Raw genomic sequence first — 17,700 nt, 5'->3', positions numbered from 1 at the left:
CCCCCCTTCTTTCTCCCCCCCTTCTTTCTCCCCCCCTTCTTTCTCCCCCCCTTCTTTCTCCCCCCCTTCTTTCTCCCCCCCTTCTTTCTCCCCCCCTTCTTTCTCCCCCCCTTCTTTCTCCCCCCCTTCTTTCTCCCCCCCTTCTTTCTCCCCCCCTTCTTTCTCCCCCCCTTCTTTCTCCCCCCCTTCTTTCTCCCCCCCTTCTTTCTCCCCCCCTTCTTTCTCCCCCCCTTCTTTCTCCCCCCTTTCTTTCTCCCCCCCTTCTTTCTCCCCCCCTTCTTTCTCCCCCCCTTCTTTCTCCCCCCCTTCTTTCTCCCCCCCTTCTTTCTCCCCCCCTTCCTTTCTCCCCCCCTTCTTTCTCCCCCCCCTTCTTTCTCCCCCCCTTCTTTCTCCCCCCCTTCTTTCTCCCCCCCTTCTTTCTCCCCCCCTTCTTTCTCCCCCCCTTCTTTCTCCCCCCCTTCTTTCTCCCCCCCGTCTTTCTCCCCCCCGTCTTTCTCCCCCCCGTCTTTCTCCCCCCCGTCTTTCTCCCCCCCGTCTTTCTCCCCCCCGTCTTTCTCCCCCCCGTCTTTCTCCCCCCCGTCTTTCTCCCCCCCGTCTTTCTCCCCCCCGTCTTTCTCCCCCCCCGTCTTTCTCCCCCCCGTCTTTCTCCCCCCCGTCTTTCTCCCCCCCGTCTTTCTCCCCCCCGTCTTTCTCCCCCCCCGTCTTTCTCCCCCCCGTCTTTCTCCCCCCCCGTCTTTCTCCCCCCCGTCTTTCTCCCCCCCGTCTTTCTCCCCCCCGTCTTTCTCCCCCCCGTCTTTCTCCCCCCCGTCTTTCTCCCCCCCGTCTTTCTCCCCCCCGTCTTTCTCCCCCCCGTCTTTCTCCCCCCCGTCTTTCTCCCCCCCGTCTTTCTCCCCCCCGTCTTTCTCCCCCCCGTCTTTCTCCCCCCCGTCTTTCTCCCCCCGTCTTTCTCCCCCCCGTCTTTCTCCCCCCCGTCTTTCTCCCCCCCGTCTTTCTCCCCCCCGTCTTTCTCCCCCCCGTCTTTCTCCCCCCCGTCTTTCTCCCCCCCGTCTTTCTCCCCCCCGTCTTTCTCCCCCCCGTCTTTCTCCCCCCCGTCTTTCTCCCCCCCGTCTTTCTCCCCCCCGTCTTTCTCCCCCCCGTCTTTCTCCCCCCCGTCTTTCTCCCCCCCGTCTTTCTCCCCCCCGTCTTTCTCCCCCCCGTCTTTCTCCCCCCCGTCTTTCTCCCCCCCGTCTTTCTCCCCCCCGTCTTTCTCCCCCCCCGTCTTTCTCCCCCCCCGTCTTTCTCCCCCCCCGTCTTTCTCCCCCCCGTCTTTCTTCCCCCCCGTCTTTCTTCCCCCCCCGTCTTTCTTCCCCCCCCGTCTTTCTTCCCCCCCCGTCTTTCTTCCCCCCCCGTCTTTCTTCCCCCCCCGTCTTTCTTCCCCCCCCCGTCTTTCTTCCCCCCCCCGTCTTTCTTCCCCCCCCCCCCCGTCGTTTTCCGCCCCCCTTCTCTTCTCTATCCCACGTAGTCTTAACATGATGTCACATAGTCGTAATGTAATAGGGCAGTTCTGCAAATACTGTGTAAATTTTATTGGAGAAATAAACTACATGAGAGCGCATAAAATATATCTAGCAGTTTTATTGTCATTGTTACCTTTTATCTTTTGTTCAGTAGATAGTAGCATAATCTAATGTGTGAACTTAATCATGAATATTTATTTCTTCCCCTTTCTTTTATCCACAGAAACAAACTATTTCCTGAGTCTACAGTTAGGAATATTATGTATCAGATTCTGCAAGGGCTTGCATTTATCCATAAGCATGGTAGGTTATGTTTTAGCTGTAAACATTTTGAATTAGAGTAAGATAGTGTCTGTGTAAGTTTTTTAATGAGTATACTAACAATTACATTACTAACTTCAATAAAGGGAGTGATCAAAAGAATGGCACTATATGAGAGATTCAGATTACTGAAAATATCCATATTTTATAGTTGCCTGATATTTTAGTCTGGAGGTTTGCTCGGTTCCTTTTCTGTAGATTTCTACTGTCTCAGACTGGCAGCTGGCCACTTTCTAAAACTCATCTGATGTTAATGGGCACATTTCTTGATAGATTTAGAGGTCCCCTGAGATTGAGAATAAAGGAAAAATTACTCTTTTTTTCAAGGTACACACAGATACCTGAATAAAACACACACTGTCTGTAAGATACACTTAAAGTCATAAAGTGTGAGTGACAAACAGCTTTCATTGCATGGCCTTCCAACTGATTTTTACATGATAAAATGATAAAAGCTAAAGCTGGTGTACCAGCCAGTAGTAACAAGACCCACTTAACTAATTAAAAAAATTATTTATTTTAATGATAACTTCCTCACCATGTTTTGCTGCTCCCTGCAATTCTGCCTGCTATATACACTGTAGTGTATGTTGCTGGTCAGCTCTCGGGGTTATCAGAAGAGAACTAACATCAATGGCCAAAGTCCTGGAAGTGAAAGACTTGTAGGACCAGCATTTCAGTTCACTTGAAGAACACATTTAACTTTGTTTTGCAAAACATTTTCAAGCTAATGACTTTACTCTCTATTCTAATGGGGCTTGGATACTCTTTTTGAGACCAAACTAGAAATCCCAGTCTGTTCCAGTGAGATACAAAATACTCAAGAACAGAAAAATAATATGGTTTATTTGCAAAAATCTAAGCCGCTTTTTTTTAATAAATTGTCAAATGGATCACAGCCTTTCAAAATACCTTTTCCTGCTGTTGAACTTAATATAGCTATAAAGAATGAACAATATTGTGTCAAAACTAACTGTCTTGTTCACTGACCTGCTACACGCTAGTCTGATATTTCTCTCAAGATGTTGCAAATGTGTAGTTAAAAAGATCTGGAAGTTCATGGCAAGCCTGACAAGATGGTCTTGATGGTCTTGTGGCTCACAGTGTAAGGCTGGGTGTCCCAGGATTCTCTCTGCAACAGTTTTGGAAAAATCACGTGAACTTTTTTTCCATCTCTTTATTTCTCTATTCTGCACCTGTATGGCGTAGAAATGCTTGTCAAGTAAACTTCTTATGTTCTTTGTCCATCCAAACTCTGAGTATCTTTTCATATTTGAATACACAACCAATTGCTCTTTTTACAAGTTTGCCAAGAAATAAATTGCCTCAAAAGCATTCTGTTGGTACATTGCATGTCTGTGCAGCAAAATACAGAAGCGATTCTACTAAATGCTAAAAACTACCTTGATTGCTCTGTCTGGTACCTTCCATAAAGAGGCAGTAGTTCAAGCTGGCACCAGAACATGTACTTAATACCCCTAAGAAGGACATAATCTGCTGGTTGGTAGAAATCTACAGCACTGTGTCTTCAATGTGGTCATGCATTAGTCTAACAAACTAAAGTTAACAGGATATACTGGGCAATGTAGACACATGCTATCTGAATGTTTATTCTGTTCTCTGTGGGAGCATATTCAAGGCCATGCAAAAAATGAAGCATGTTGGAAGGTCTCTGAAAAGGAGGTCATAGAGCTCTAGTAAGGTACTACAAAGGGAGCTGTATATAGGAAACAGTGGTCTCAGATGCCTGCAAGAAAGAATCATAAGGACAAGTTTTCCAGACTAAGGGTGGAAGCAAATTTCAGAGACAGTAATATTCTAGCCCTCTTCTCTCATTTGTATTGAAAGAGCTCTTGCCCAATGCTCATTTGTGACCAAGTTTTGCTGAATGCAGAGCACTAAAAAAATACACTGAGATCCTCTGTCTGATAGGGCAATGAGTAACTGAGTGCTTGCAGATTATTATGTTCTCAGATTTAAAAAGTTTCAAAGTGCAAAAAAATTACCTCACGTTTTAATTTGTATTCTGCTTAAAAGAACTTTTGAAGTAATTTTTTGATGTATTCATTGCACAGTTTCCAACACCGTTAGAATGAAACTAACATTAAAATGGTGTAAATTTTTTTATGTAAATTTTTTTCAAGTGTCACTTGAAAGGGAGCTGTCTGACTGAATGCTCTGAATTGTTATAAGGTAGTCAACTTGTGCATACTGTTCTTCAAAGTCTGACTGAACAATCATTATACTGACTAGCTCTGTTGATCACTTAAGACTCTGAACTCTGTGTTGTGCTATTCAAGCTTCAGCAATTAGAACTAAAGCAAAACAATCCAGGTGGAAAATAAAGGCTATAGCTGGGGGTGGCATTGCAATGCACGTCAGTATTTCATTTGAATTTTAGGGTTCTTTCACAGAGACTTGAAACCTGAAAACCTCCTTTGCATGGGACCAGAACTTGTGAAAATAGCAGACTTTGGCTTAGCCCGAGAAATCCGATCTAGACCTCCTTACACTGATTATGTATCCACAAGATGGTAAGTGCTAGTATTAGCGTACATCGTGTGAAACTTACAGTCAAGCCTTTGAAGAAGTATTAAATTTGTGCTGCATGTAATACCACTTTTGATGCCTCCTATTTATGAAACTTTTATTTAAGCTTTGCGTAATTCAAAAAGCTACAGTTAGTGCAAGACAGTTTACAGATGGCAGCAGCACAGGAACAAAGAGCGAGCCTGATAAGGCAGGTGGGACATGCTGGGGTTGCTGCATGTCAGAAAGGCATAAGAGAGCTTGCAAGAGCTTATGTAGGTTTTAATTCTTCATTCTAGAAAAAAAATGAAGTCTTATGTATAGGATAGGAGAGGATAGGAGCTTTTTAAGGGATGTTTGCTCTTAACAGCAAAGAATGAATAGCTGAATGGTTTCATGTATGCCTATTTGAATCGTGTTGATTGTTGGGATTTGTTTTTTCTTTTTTGCCTCTCTTTTTACAGGTACAGGGCTCCTGAAGTCCTTCTGAGATCCACCAGCTATAGTTCTCCAATAGATATTTGGGCTGTTGGTTGTATAATGGCAGAAGTTTACACACTGAGGCCTCTCTTCCCAGGCGCCAGTGAAATTGATACTATATTCAAAATTTGCCAAGTCTTGGGGACGCCAAAGAAGGTAGCTAAAGTGACGTTCCACACTGCAGTAATATTAGAGGTGTTCTACAATACAGAATGGTACAATAGCAGTAAGCATAAAAATAATCAGTTTTCACTCTTACTGCTATTGTATGGTATTGATCTCTGATATAGTAAACTAAATTAAAACTTATTTTCTGTGAAATAAGCATTATGTAATTATGCTATAAAACCTGACATTTAGAGCAGGAGAAATAGACCCCTGAACGGCAAACAAAGTCATTAGACTGTGATTTCATTAGGCAGATATTTCATTTTCTCTTGCATATTGCGTGTAAATCTATGGTTTAAGGGGCTAGAATTTAGAATCATGGCAAGACTCCTATCTCCTGATTCAATTTGTGCCTTTGACTTGGATGTAAAGCAAGACTTACCTCTCACCAGAGGCTTGAGGTGAAAATTTCTAGTGAAATTTTTAATATAGCCTAGAGTAAGCTGGAGATAGTCTATTACTGATAGAAGAATATATGCTAGTGTACTTAGGGTCTATGATGTTTTACAGCTGAACTTTCTTTGTGATTGGAAATCTCATTCTTCCAGAACGACTGGCCTGAAGGCTACCAACTTTCAGCCTCCATGAACTTTCGCTGGCCTCAGTGTGTACCTAACAACCTAAAAACCCTCGTACCTAATGCTAGCAGTGAAGCGGTGCAGCTCATGAGAGACATGCTGCAGTGGGACCCCAAAAAGCGGCCAACAGCTAGTCAGGTTTGGGTTTGTCTTCTTTTTCTCACATCTGCATACGATGCTTCCTTTCACTGCAAGACACCTTTTATAGACAGTCATTTAACGGTTGCTCAGGGGTACAGTTCTAACAAGGGAGAAGAGCAGAAGCCAAGAACAATTTGCAGGACAAAGGGGAGTAATTAAAAGAGAGTAATCAATCTTGTGCATGCAACATCAACTGCATGGGGTGTGTGCTCAATGATCAAATGTGTGACTGCACTGTGTATATGTACACCTGAATTACGTGTAGTCCAGTCACTGTAAATAGCAGCAGAGTGAAGGCAGGATGTATGGCTGAAGGCTGTAATGCTGCTCTTTCATTGCTATTGATACGTGCCACAGAATCACAGAATCATTGAGGTTGAGAGTGGCCTCTGGAGGTCATCTGGTGCAACCCCCCTGCCCTAGGCAACATGTGCCAGTGTTCTGTCACCCCCACAGTAAAAAAGCATTTCCTGATGTTCAGAGTGAACCTCCTGTGTTTTGGTTTGTGCCCGTTGCCTGTTTTCCTGTCACGGGGCACAACTGAAAAGAGCCTGGCTCCGTCCTCTTTGCACCTTCCCTTCGGATGTTTGCATACTTTGATAAGAACCTTAGCTTCTCCAGGCTGAACAGTCCCAGCTTTCTTAGTGTTTCCTCATAGGAGAAATGCTCCGGTCCCTTAATCATCTTTGTGGCCCTTCACTGGACTCTCTCCATTATGTCCATCTCTCTCTTCTGCTGGGGAGCCCAAAACTGGACATAGCACTCCAGGTGTGGCCTCACCAGTGCTAAGAAGAGGGGAAGGGTCACGGCCCTCGACCTGCTGGCAGCACTCCTGCTCATGCAGCCCAGGATACCATTAGCCTTATTTACAGCAAGGGCATATTGGTAGCTCATGTTTAGCTTGGCGTCTACCAAGTCCTTATCTGCAAAGCTGCTTTCCAGGTGGTTGACCCCAGCACGTACTGGTGCATGGGGTTGTTCCTTCCCATGTGCAGGACTTGATATTTCCCTTTACTAAACTTGAGGTTCCTATCAGCCCATTTCTCCAGCCTGTCCAGGTCCCTCTGAATGGCAGCATGACCCTCTGGTGTATCAGCCGCTCCTTCCAGTTTTGTGTGGAGGTGTTGAACAGTGTTTGTCCCAATATTGACCTCTGGGGTACACTGATACCTACTGGCCTCCAGCCAGACTTTGTTCCACTGGTCACCACCCTCTGGGCCTGGCCATTTAGCCAGCTTTCAGTCCACCTCACTGTCTGCTCATCCAGCCCAGTGTTGCCTGGATAAAGCTAGCTTATGCAAGGCAATTTGCAAGCCAGTTTCAGCTCAGTTGCACTGTAGATACGTCCCAACATCCTGTACATAAGCATAGCCCAAGTCATCAGTATTACACATATAATGGCCCAGCTGATGTTGATGGTAGCCACTGATTGCAGAGATCAGTACTGTAGTGGTTCAAATCTGACTTCATATCAATAGGACCATAGCTGAACCTTTGTGATTATATCAGACCTTCAGTACAAATTGTAATAAAAAGCTTTAAAGCAGTTAAAAAGTAAAATAGGTGAAGAACTCTCAAAGGTAATGAAAAGCAGAAAATACTAACTATAACTTGGTGTTAAGAGCCATTAACAAACGTTTTACAGTAAGGTACAAATATGGTGAGGAATCTGAGCAGTGAGAGGTCTTTGGGAAGGGAAGATGAGTATACCTGAAACAACAAGATGGGCAGAGATGAATCACCTTTACTGACAACTCCTTAATTACTTGTAAGACAGGATAAAGATACTTCCACCAACATGTCTTCCAAAAAAGAGAGGCTAATTTTCATAAGGGTTATATTTCTTTCACTTGATTCAGTCTTGGAACTGGAGAATGGAAAGGCTGGGATGTCTCTGGGGTCATTCAAGTCTTGATGGCCGAATCTGTGATGACAGGTGTGCATGTGTTTGCACATGCACATGCATACACACACATGAAGAGACAGCACATAAGGAAATGTGCTAAATGCCATATACCTGGTTAAGCATCTTTACATCTGCAGAACCTTTTCCTTTTGTGCAAGTCCACAGAGGATTTGATAACTTGGTATCTGTTCAAACTTTTCTACTATTGTGGCATTATTCTGAAGTGGATTGTGCTCACTAGAATCTAGTGTTGAGATGGGTCTTCTGCTGTTTCCCACCCCAGATAAAAGGAAATTAAATTTGTACTGTCACATAGGGCTAGAGTAAGTTAAAAACTTTGGTGCCTTAAGTTGGATCCTAACATCTTCATTATGTTTTAGGCACTTCGATATCCCTACTTCCAGGTCGGGCATGCCCTGGGCGTTCAGGAGCTGGGGAAACAAAAGGAACTGCATAATAAATTGTCTCTGCATATTAAGCCTGTCCCTCCAGCACAACCGCCTCCAAAACCTCACACCCGCATTTCATCAAGGCCTTTTCAACAAAGCCAGTCTTCTCAGCACTTGGTGTACCCGTATAAGACAGACAACTCTGGGGCTGAGCATAGTAACTACTTACAGGAGGACAAGTCTAACCAGGTTCTTCTGCCTGCAATTCACAATAAGGTTCCTCAGCAGGTAAAGGTCCATCTAGCATAAGATACACTTTGTGATATACTACTGCCTGATTTTCCTTTAATTGTGTTTGTTTTTCTTGTTCTCTTTCAAGGTTCTTGTACTTCACTGAAAGGACAGGAATTGGGAATAAAGAATAGTTACAACTTTTTGGTAGAAACTGGAAGTTACTCTGTTGAAATCTAAATCCAATTGCTATAAAACAAGCAAGTCGATTTCTCACTTGAAAGCCATTTTATGCTTCCCTTTGTTGTAAAGCACCACTTAAAGGATGACACTGGGAATTCATACGAGTAAAAAGGATGTACAGTGGTCAGAATATTAATGGAATTGATGCCAGAGAGAAAAGTATTAAGCTAAATAGTATTGAAATGAGGGGGGTGGGGCTATGGCCTTCATCCATTTAAGGCATCCAGTTTATGTGACTGAGAATAATACTGCCTTTGGGCTTCTATACTGGCCATGGAAAACAAGAGAGTCTTCTCTCAGCATAAGAACCTACCATTTCTGTTGATTATACAAGGAGACTGGATTCATAAGATACATGACAAGAGCAGACAGTGCGAATTCTGCTGCTAAGAGATCAGTCTTAAGTAGGGTCTGTACTGGCCATATACAGAGTAGCACAAGGTTGAAATATACTGATGAGCTTAAATGGCTGAAGAGACACAAATTTGTACCTGTGCTGTCCTGCAAGAAAAATACATTGTACAAATGTCTGGGCACAGGCTTGTGGAAACATGAAGGTGCGTGCAGTTTGTACTCCCAAGATGGGTCAAGAAATAAAAACTGAGTGCGAGGTAATTGTTTGGGAGGTGTATAGTGAAATATAAATAGAATTGGAATTGAGACCTAAGAAATCTATTCTTCTGTCAGGGCAAGATACTTTATTACAGGATGAAATGCAGAAGATATGTAATAATGTCCACAGGCTACAGATTGTGTTAGCATGTTTAATGAAAGATTAGGATTCTGTTATTACAGCTCTACTACCACTATTACTCTTTGAGACAGGAAAAAAAAGTCCTCTTTGTTCTGTCACCTGGTTTATGGTATAAGCGCATGGTTTTGTTTCTTTCCAATCTTTATAACAGAAAACATCTACTGGGACTGAGCATATAAATGGTGAACTTAAACAAAAAACTAGGCGAAGATGGGGACATCTTGCTAGAACAGTGAAGAGTTCTGAAGACTGGGATGACTTGGAAGACCTTGATTTCAGCTCTTCTGTCACGAGGATGGACTTGAAAAACAAGAAAAGGCAGGGTGATGAAACTCTTTGTAGGTAAGTTGGTTTCTTTTATGTCCATGTGCTATTTGGTCTTACTTCCTTAGCCTCTTTTTTCATAATGTTGCTCTTTATGCTTTCTGTGGATCTAGGAACATATACCCAAGCGGGTAAAGGACACGCAGCTTGTCTCTCTCCTGCTTTGCCTTGGCTGCTTGTTGAATGCTGACCTTTGAATTGCAACACATTTTTTGATGCACAGTGCATACAATTCCGTGTTCATTTTTCCCCACTGAAAATGATGCTTAGCTTAAGTCTTCCCAAGTTAATCATTGAATATGTACTTTCTATTTCACAAATGAACCATTTTGACATATTCCACACATATAAACTGTTTTGGGTGACTCTAAGCTGCAGTTTCCATGGATCATACACAGTAGAGAAAAACTTACTGATTTATAAAAACTTTAAAAGCAATATATAAGGGAACTAGAAGCGCAGATCTGATTTTCAGGGGCACTATGGCTTCAGGCTGAAAATATTCACTGTCGTCTGTGTGTTTATGCTGTAGCAAATGCAGCGTGAGGAAATGATTCCTGGAGATGGGATGGAGATGAGAAGGCCAACTGTGGATAAACATACACTGTAAGAATTGGACTAAATGTGGCAATTTTTGGTTTATAGATTTGAAAGCATTTTGGACCTGAAGCCTTCAGATGCTGTAGGCTCTGGCAGCAGTGCACCTTCCCATGCGACCTTTCCACGGCAGGACACTCCCACATTGCGAGTTTCTGCAGCAAAGCAGCACTACTTGAGACATTCTAGGTATCTGCCTGGTTAGTAAAAAATACTTCCTTGTTTTTCTTCCTGTAATTCCAACAGCAGTATGAAATAGCCATTGGTACATTAGGCTTTATCCTTTGAGCTTGTGGAGTGGGGCTACTGCTTAAAGAAAATGAGGAGAGCAAGAGCTTTGCTAATGTAGATGGCCATGATACAAACTACATTCTAGCAGTCTAGCATCTGAGATGAACCCTGCTTACAAGAAGGGGACAGGATTGTTGGTGGTACTTCCTCCTGCTGGATACTCTCTTATACCTTAAAGTGTGTTAGAAAATGTCTGTTGATGTGCCAAGCTATTCACTGTTTCCCTGAGAAGGGTAAGACTGGTCTTCTAGACTGGAAAAGAAAGTGTCCTATGTTTACCTCATGAGTATATAATACCATGAACAACAGAAGCTAACTAATAGTGGGAATATACTTTGCTGTAGCTTGGAGTTAAATAGAATGCAAATCCATGTCTCTGTAGAGGAATTGCATGCCTGTCTTCATGTTAACCTCTGCTATACTGAGACCAGCACTGGGGCAGGATGAAGTACAGGAAGTGGACAGCATGTCTGCCTGTATTTAAAATGAGCTGAGTATAAATGTATCCCGTTTCATAATTTGTGTTTACAAAGGCAGTGTTAGGTGTTCATTCACTTGTAGTACTAATACTTCAAAATTAATTAAGTAAACTAGAAGGTATTGCGATGGTAAACTCAGTCATTTTTCCTGAAACAATTAGTTGCAATGACTTTCAAATTGGATCACTTAAGTAGAGTTTTGGTAGCTAAAAGTTGTGTTACTAGAGGAGGTTGTAAAACACATTGATCCCAAGCCTGCTTTTGCTTTACCGTAAATTGTGAGCACATCCTTGCATGTTAGGTACCCTGCTTAAATATGGGATGTTTATTAAATACAGATAATATGTGACATATGAATGAACTCTACTGCAAACTATTTGCACAATCTGTGGTTTCAGTAGATACACCAAAGAAGGGTACAGTACTATGAGAAATGTAATCTACCATTATTTACTCTCAGGTTATCTTGTCACTGTTAGGCTAAAGGCTGTAAAATGCCATGTTTGATATGAAGCATAGATTTCATTTATGTTGCAAGGTTCACCTTCTGTGACTTGAGAGTATTTGCGGCTTTGATGTCAGGATCCTGTTCCTTGACATAAGCAGCCACTGATGCTAGTGGAACTACTTCCACTATTATCTTTGAGGATTAGGGCCTATGACTAGTCATAGCATTGCCGTATGAGAGGATGGGAAGTAACCCAGAGGCAGCTTAAATGCAAAAAGATTTTGGTTTAGTTCACTGAACTGGACATCTGCTCTAAGATTGTGCATCACATGGAATGAATGCAAGCCTGTGTAACAACAGAGATTTCAGGGTGGTAATTTTTGCATTTTTGCAATAGGAATAAGCACAAGGAATAGCATAGTCTCCACTTCCAACAAAGAGTCTGTGCCGTCTAATCCCTGGCCCAGTTCTGGTTTGCCTGGAAAAGCTTCCGGTTTGGGAGGAAGTATTAACAGGATGAATTCAGGTAAGAAGCTGTGCTTAACACTCTGAGAAAAGATAATAGGTGATGTCTCTGCAATTCCAGACAGCTGTATTTTGGGGTCACCCATTTCTAATACATTGTCAGCCCCGAAGATATTTGCTACCATGTCTGTTCTGTCTGTCAAAATCAGTTATGAGCACTGTTCCTTGGATTTGGAGACTACCTTAAACTGAAACCTAGTAATTTCTTCTAATGAATCCCCAAAAGTCTGGTTTGAAGTACCATGTGCATAGAAGGTTGGGCAGCTTAGGTCTGTTCAACCTGAAATACTTCATCTTGCTTTCAGTTTCCCTCATCAGTTTTTCTAAGTCATATTTTCAGGTTTACAAATTATTTTAGCCCAGCTGGTGCATAAATGACTGTCTGGAAGCTGGTCTAAATTGAACTAGCTGTACACACCACTCTTCTCTCTTGTTATGTGAATAAAGCAAATAAAATCTATCATCATGTCTTTTAAGTGATGCTGTTTAAAATAGTGAAATAATTGTAGCTTTAAAAAATTCAGACAAAAAGCAAAACTTCTCAATTTTTCTTCTTCAGGTTTTTGGGGCATTTGGTATTTCAGGTATTTAATCCCTATTATTTGATTTGAAGTAATTAATTTGTAGATTTTTACATTAGATTTTACCAGATATACTTAAACATGTTGATGTTTCTAGATTGTATCTATGTAATTCCTCTCTAAATCTTTCTTGGCTTCAGGTTTTCATGTGTTGTTACAGTTTTGCAGTGCGGTACTTGTTTTGCATATGTTGTTATGAAAACATTTGATTGAGAAAATTTCTGTTGAATCTTGGCCCAAAGAAACATTTTTGGCCTTTAGAAATTCTGGTTTAAAAAATAAAAAACTTAAAATTCTGGATGTAATTTCATCAGAAAATTGTTCTTTAAAGATTCAAGGTGGGAGGATGTTGTAAGTGGCTAAACTACATGAGAACCTTTATGTATGTAGCATATGTCTCCTTCCTGGCTCTTCTACAAGTTTTTGCTTCTTTTGTAGCTGCATAGGATATCATTAGATTTTTCCCTTTTTTACTTACTGTCATCATTTCCCACAATATGCTTTGCCACTGCTCTGCTGCTCTAGTACATTACAGCATATGCGCGATGGATCTGATCTGTACATGTTAACTCGTTTAGAGTCCATCTGTGCTATGATTCTAGACTGTTTTATTTATAACTATTTTTGTTCCAATTTCTACGGCTGATCCTACAGGTCAGTCAGATCTGTTCCTGTTCATTTTAGGGACAAGTTTTGTAGGTGACTTTCCAAATTTGGAACATGAATCTGTCCCAATTTATGAAGTTGTACTCTTAAGTGGCTTCAGTAAGAGCTTTGTGTAGCACCAGAGTCCCAGTCTCACTGCACAGAAATCAAGAGTGAGTATATTCATAGGACCCAGTTGCTGAAAGTTAAACAAAATAATTCCAACTGAAATGCTAAGTTTTGAAAGCTTTGAGAAACCTTGAAAAAGCTGAGATGTCAGAAGGGCAATTTCTGCTTCTTCCTAAGAGTACAATTTGTACCTGTTTTCTATTCATCTTTAATGCAGTCTGATGCTGGCAGTCTCCTGAATGCAGGTATACGTAGGATCTGTGGATTTCTAGTGTCTTCAGTGAAGTTCTTGTTTTCATCAGTCTGTGATCAGGCTTGATCTTGAATATGACCCGTCAGTGCACACCTCTATCATCTGTTGATAATGTGGGAGAGATCCATTGTGTTAAGCTCAAGTGTTGCTTGCCATTTCTTTCAGGGCCCATAGGATCAAGCGCTCTAACTAGTGGTTATATCCCTTCATTTCTGAAGAAGGAAGTAGGCTCTGCTGGGCAGAGGGTTCAGTTAGCACCAGTTGTGGATCCATCTTCTAGTAAGTATTGAATTCTATTAAAAAAGGAGGCTTATTTCCTGAAGAAATAAGGATCTGGACCTGCATCCAGTTGCTGTTCTATGTGGACAGCTACTCACTGAACCTTTATCTCATGGCATTTTCTTTTGTCCCTTAGATTATGCTTCTCTGAAGTCAGTAAGACCCCATCTTGGACGGCCATCGTTCAATTCACCTACAAAAAGCACACCAAGGTTAATGCCTCTCCCACCACCAGCTCAGCCGATCCACGGGCGTGTTGACTGGTCTGCAAAGTATGGTGCTCACCGGTGACGTGTGGAAATAATCTCTGAACCAGTGCGTGTTTCCCATGAAATGGTGGCTCACATGAGACAATTTCATACTGCTTTATATACCTGTAAATTTAAAAGAAACAGATCTTCTATGAACGAGACATTTTGAAGGGCTTTTTTACTTTCATTTGTATTACTTTGAATGCAATCCTGTACCTTTTTGTATAAAATTGTTTTGTTATATAATTGGGTCCAGTTATTTTCATAAATCAGATACATTTTGTATATATGGCTTTTAGGGGGTTTGGCATTTTTATACGATAAATTTTTATAACAAACTTTTGTAAAATTTAACTTTTCCTTTATTAGATTCAACTTTTTATAAAAAGTGGATAAAAAAAGCAAAGTGGTGCAATATTGCAGTGGAAGAGAAATACTGAGGAAGGGGCATTCATTAGACATTTTCTGAAGTTTATGTGCTAAATGAGGCTGTATAATTGCAGTGATGCCACGTCTTGATGCCATGCTTCTGTTGTCCTATACTCATTTGCTTTGTAATGACATCAAAGGAATGAGTGACTAACAGTCTAAACTCTCCTTTGCAGTCCCTGAGAGACTGCTGAAAGTCAGTGGGAGGCTTTTTTTTTTTTAATTTATTTTTCCCTTTAGAAGGTTTTTGTTGGACTGCTGTCCAGCTTTCCAGCTTTTTTTTTTTTTCTTTTCCTTCTACCAAATTTAGGGAATCTTCTTGTTTGATGAAGGGTGAGTACCCTTCTGTAGATCTGTTTTCTGACACAACGCTCTTTTGTCCTGCTTCAAAGTTGCTTCTTGGCATTGTTCAGTATGAAACAGAATGTGGACCTACCTCCATTAAATTCATTTAAATGTTCTAATGATTTCTAAGGAGAAAAATTAGATTCAGTTTCTTCTTTACTTGTTGTTGTTGGGAATATAAGATCTGAAGACATATTTAAGACAGTATTAACATTATAAAGCTGGTTTCAGAGTAACAAAGTATTAGTGACACGCCAGCAGCAGAGTTTAAGGAAAGAGTATCTATGCAGCTGACTTCTTAATTTTCACAACTGTTTTAAATCACTTCTGGAAAAAAAAAAATCCAGAGGAAATGAGTCAGTTTAAGCTTACTTCAGTTCTTTGTCACTTACTTCATTACATCTTCACTTACAATGTGAAGAATATGTCAGCTTCTGTAAATAAGGCCCCCAGGCTCTACTGGATAAAATGAGACCTTATCTGGTCCTGCTAAAAAATGTTCTAAAATTGTGGCTGGTTTCACAGAAACTGATACAGCTCTTTGAAGAGCAGTTTAACTCAGTTTGTAAGAGAAAATGAGTTATCAGGTTAGAGAGAAAAGAAAATAGCCCCACAGTCTGGTTTAATTCCGCACTGGAAAGGAGTGCCTGAGTCCAGCCATCAGCAAAAGATTCATTTAGATCACAGCCAGCATTTGGCTGTTCCTGCATCTCCTTCCACAGAAGGAAGATAAAACAGTACAGTGCTGTGGGAGAACGTATTTTATAGCTGCGCTTTGGAACAGCACCACCAAAGCTGAAGTGTGCTGTGAAAATGCATCTTCCTGCAGAAGTGTACAGAAATACTCACCTTTCTGAGCTCATTTGGTGAACAGATCAGACAAATCGTGTATTTATGAGATTTAAATCCAGTCTAAAGGGATCAGAGCAGTTCTCAGTATCTGGCCATTTCGAAGGAGCTGAATGGCTAGTGTGTCAGTGAGATCCTCTCTGTGGGATCTGCTGGCACCCACAAGGGGCAGCCACTGTGGACTGGAGACTGACAGCGCATGCTGGCCTCTTCAGTACTTCCCATGGAGAATGTGTAGGACTTTGAGGAAACTGTACTCTAGAGTAGGCTGCTGGCTCAGTGCTACCGGGGGAGCCATGAGGAGCACTGGTCAGTGTTTGCTTTTATGGACTCAGTCCACTGTGAGACAGTACAAGACAAAAAGGGAGCAAAAGGGTCTATGCGTTAAAAAAAAGTATGCGTGTAAGACTTACACATGCCAAGGACATGTTCTGTGTCCAGCTACTCCGTTTTTTTGTTCATAGCAAGTACTAACTCCAAACCATATCTAACTGCTTCCAAAGCAGTAATGCCAATGCCTAGCAGTAAAATAAAGCAGCCATTCGATTTCTAAAGCACACACTGATGGTGTCTTTGGCTAAGTGGAAAGGGAAATATGTATATTTGTGTTAGAACTGGAAAGATAGTTGTTTCTCTTGGTGGAAATAAATATCTGTATTTATGTCTAGATATCATTTAATTTATTTTATCAGTGAATAATTGGTCTCAAGAGGGAACACCCTGAACCTCTCCTAAGTATCCCTAGACCTAAGTAGGCAATTTAACTAGTCTGTGCCATATGCTTAATTCCTAATAGTGGAAGCAGGAGACGAACAAGTCACGACAACGGGCTGCTGAGGCTTGGATTCATCCTACCTAACTGCAGGCACCTAAGTGTGAGCTCCTTTGTTGCGAGCCAACTCTTTAAACTGGTGGTGAGTGAGAATCATCTCAAGAGAAATTCAGCTCACCCAAGAATTTAGTAGCCCTCTAGAGACACCTGGGTCTCTCCACTAAGGATGGGGACTACTCCACATGTTTGAACTAACACAGAATGAATCTGAACCTGGCCTGTAATCTCTGAGCCTTTATCAGTCAGCCCTGCAGTGTTTTTCTTGACTATGGCATTCAGGTTTTCATCAGTCCAGCAAAAAGATTAGAAAAAGAAGTAGTACTTTTTTTGGCATATCTCCTCTTTCCCAAAGTAAAGCCTTTATTTTGGAAAAAAGCTAATAATCTTGATATTCAGAATCACTTCTGCTAGTTTTAACTCAGTGGGACAGAAAATCAGCAAAGTATAATGGCAGCACTTGTAGCTTTTATTCAAGCAAATTCTTACTGAAGTTGGAAAAAAGTTCTTTTTGAGTAAGGACTGAGTTGACTGAGCTTTGTGTTTTACTGTGCTGTCTCGGTACACAATACAGATACGGAAAAGATGTAGGTCTTTTACACTGAAATACGGACAAGCAGCATTATCTTGAGAATTTATCATACGTAACCTACTACTTTGTGTTTTAATATGTACCAGCATCTTCATGCAAAATGTTTTTAGAATTCTACTGTTTACATTTTCTCAGGCTTATGCATAACATGTTATAATGACTGTTGGAAATAAAGGAGCCTGACAGTGGACTCGTTCACCTCTGTAATCCAGATTTTCGTAAAAGTATTGTGTAAGTGCCATGATGTTAGCAAAAAAAACCCCAAGCCAGAAAACCTACTTCCATGGTATTTCTGTATCTAATGAGGCTGTTGATATGAGTAGGATGTTCCGTAACGTGAGGAGGAAAACATATATCGAAAGAACATTTTTGAACTTATGTGGAAGGAGAGGGTGGAATTGTCAGAGTGAGTAAAGACATATCGGTTCTTGTTTATTCAGTGTTTTTGTTCAAAAATGTTACAAATGTTTGTTTCACTCCTGTGTCTCCTGCCCAGAATAAAGTTACTCTTGAAATTCTGACTGACTAGAGTCTTGATCTTCTATTCATTTTTTAATAAAAGCACTTTAGTTTGGCTTTTGTTTGTTTAGTTGGGGGGGGGGGTTTAAGTAAGCGTTA

General features: G+C 41.4%; 2 protein-coding genes across 8 annotated transcripts in view; both read left to right on the top strand.

Annotated features, from left to right (window-relative positions):
- CILK1 (ciliogenesis associated kinase 1) overlaps positions 1–17,603 on the top strand; it is a 31,452-nt gene extending 13,849 nt beyond the window's left edge. For 5 of the 6 annotated variants that reach the window (XM_052809934.1, XM_052809933.1, XM_052809932.1 and 2 more), the window contains 10 exons: positions 1,720–1,799; positions 4,219–4,351; positions 4,811–4,982; positions 5,543–5,710; positions 8,000–8,296; positions 9,388–9,578; positions 10,206–10,357; positions 11,773–11,901; positions 13,674–13,787; positions 13,924–17,603. In XM_052809934.1, the coding sequence (XP_052665894.1) occupies positions 1,720–1,799; positions 4,219–4,351; positions 4,811–4,982; positions 5,543–5,710; positions 8,000–8,296; positions 9,388–9,578; positions 10,206–10,357; positions 11,773–11,901; positions 13,674–13,787; positions 13,924–14,078 (1,591 nt within the window). In that variant the 3' untranslated portion in view covers positions 14,079–17,603. Of the gene's footprint in view, positions 1–1,719; positions 1,800–4,218; positions 4,352–4,810; positions 4,983–5,542; positions 5,711–7,999; positions 8,297–9,387; positions 9,579–10,205; positions 10,358–11,772; positions 11,902–12,459; positions 12,485–13,673; positions 13,788–13,923 lie in introns of all 6 variants that reach the window. The other variant, XR_008238516.1, reaches the window with a different exon arrangement.
- Positions 1–17,700, top strand: part of LOC128152008 (glutathione S-transferase 3-like) — a 119,776-nt gene that overhangs the window by 89,492 nt on the left and 12,584 nt on the right. The gene's annotated exons all lie outside the window — the stretch shown is intronic.

This window comes from Harpia harpyja, chromosome 15 (genome assembly GCF_026419915.1).
Source record: "Harpia harpyja isolate bHarHar1 chromosome 15, bHarHar1 primary haplotype, whole genome shotgun sequence".
NCBI lineage: Eukaryota > Metazoa > Chordata > Aves > Accipitriformes > Accipitridae > Harpia > Harpia harpyja.
This window is presented reverse-complemented; position numbering and strand designations above follow the sequence as displayed.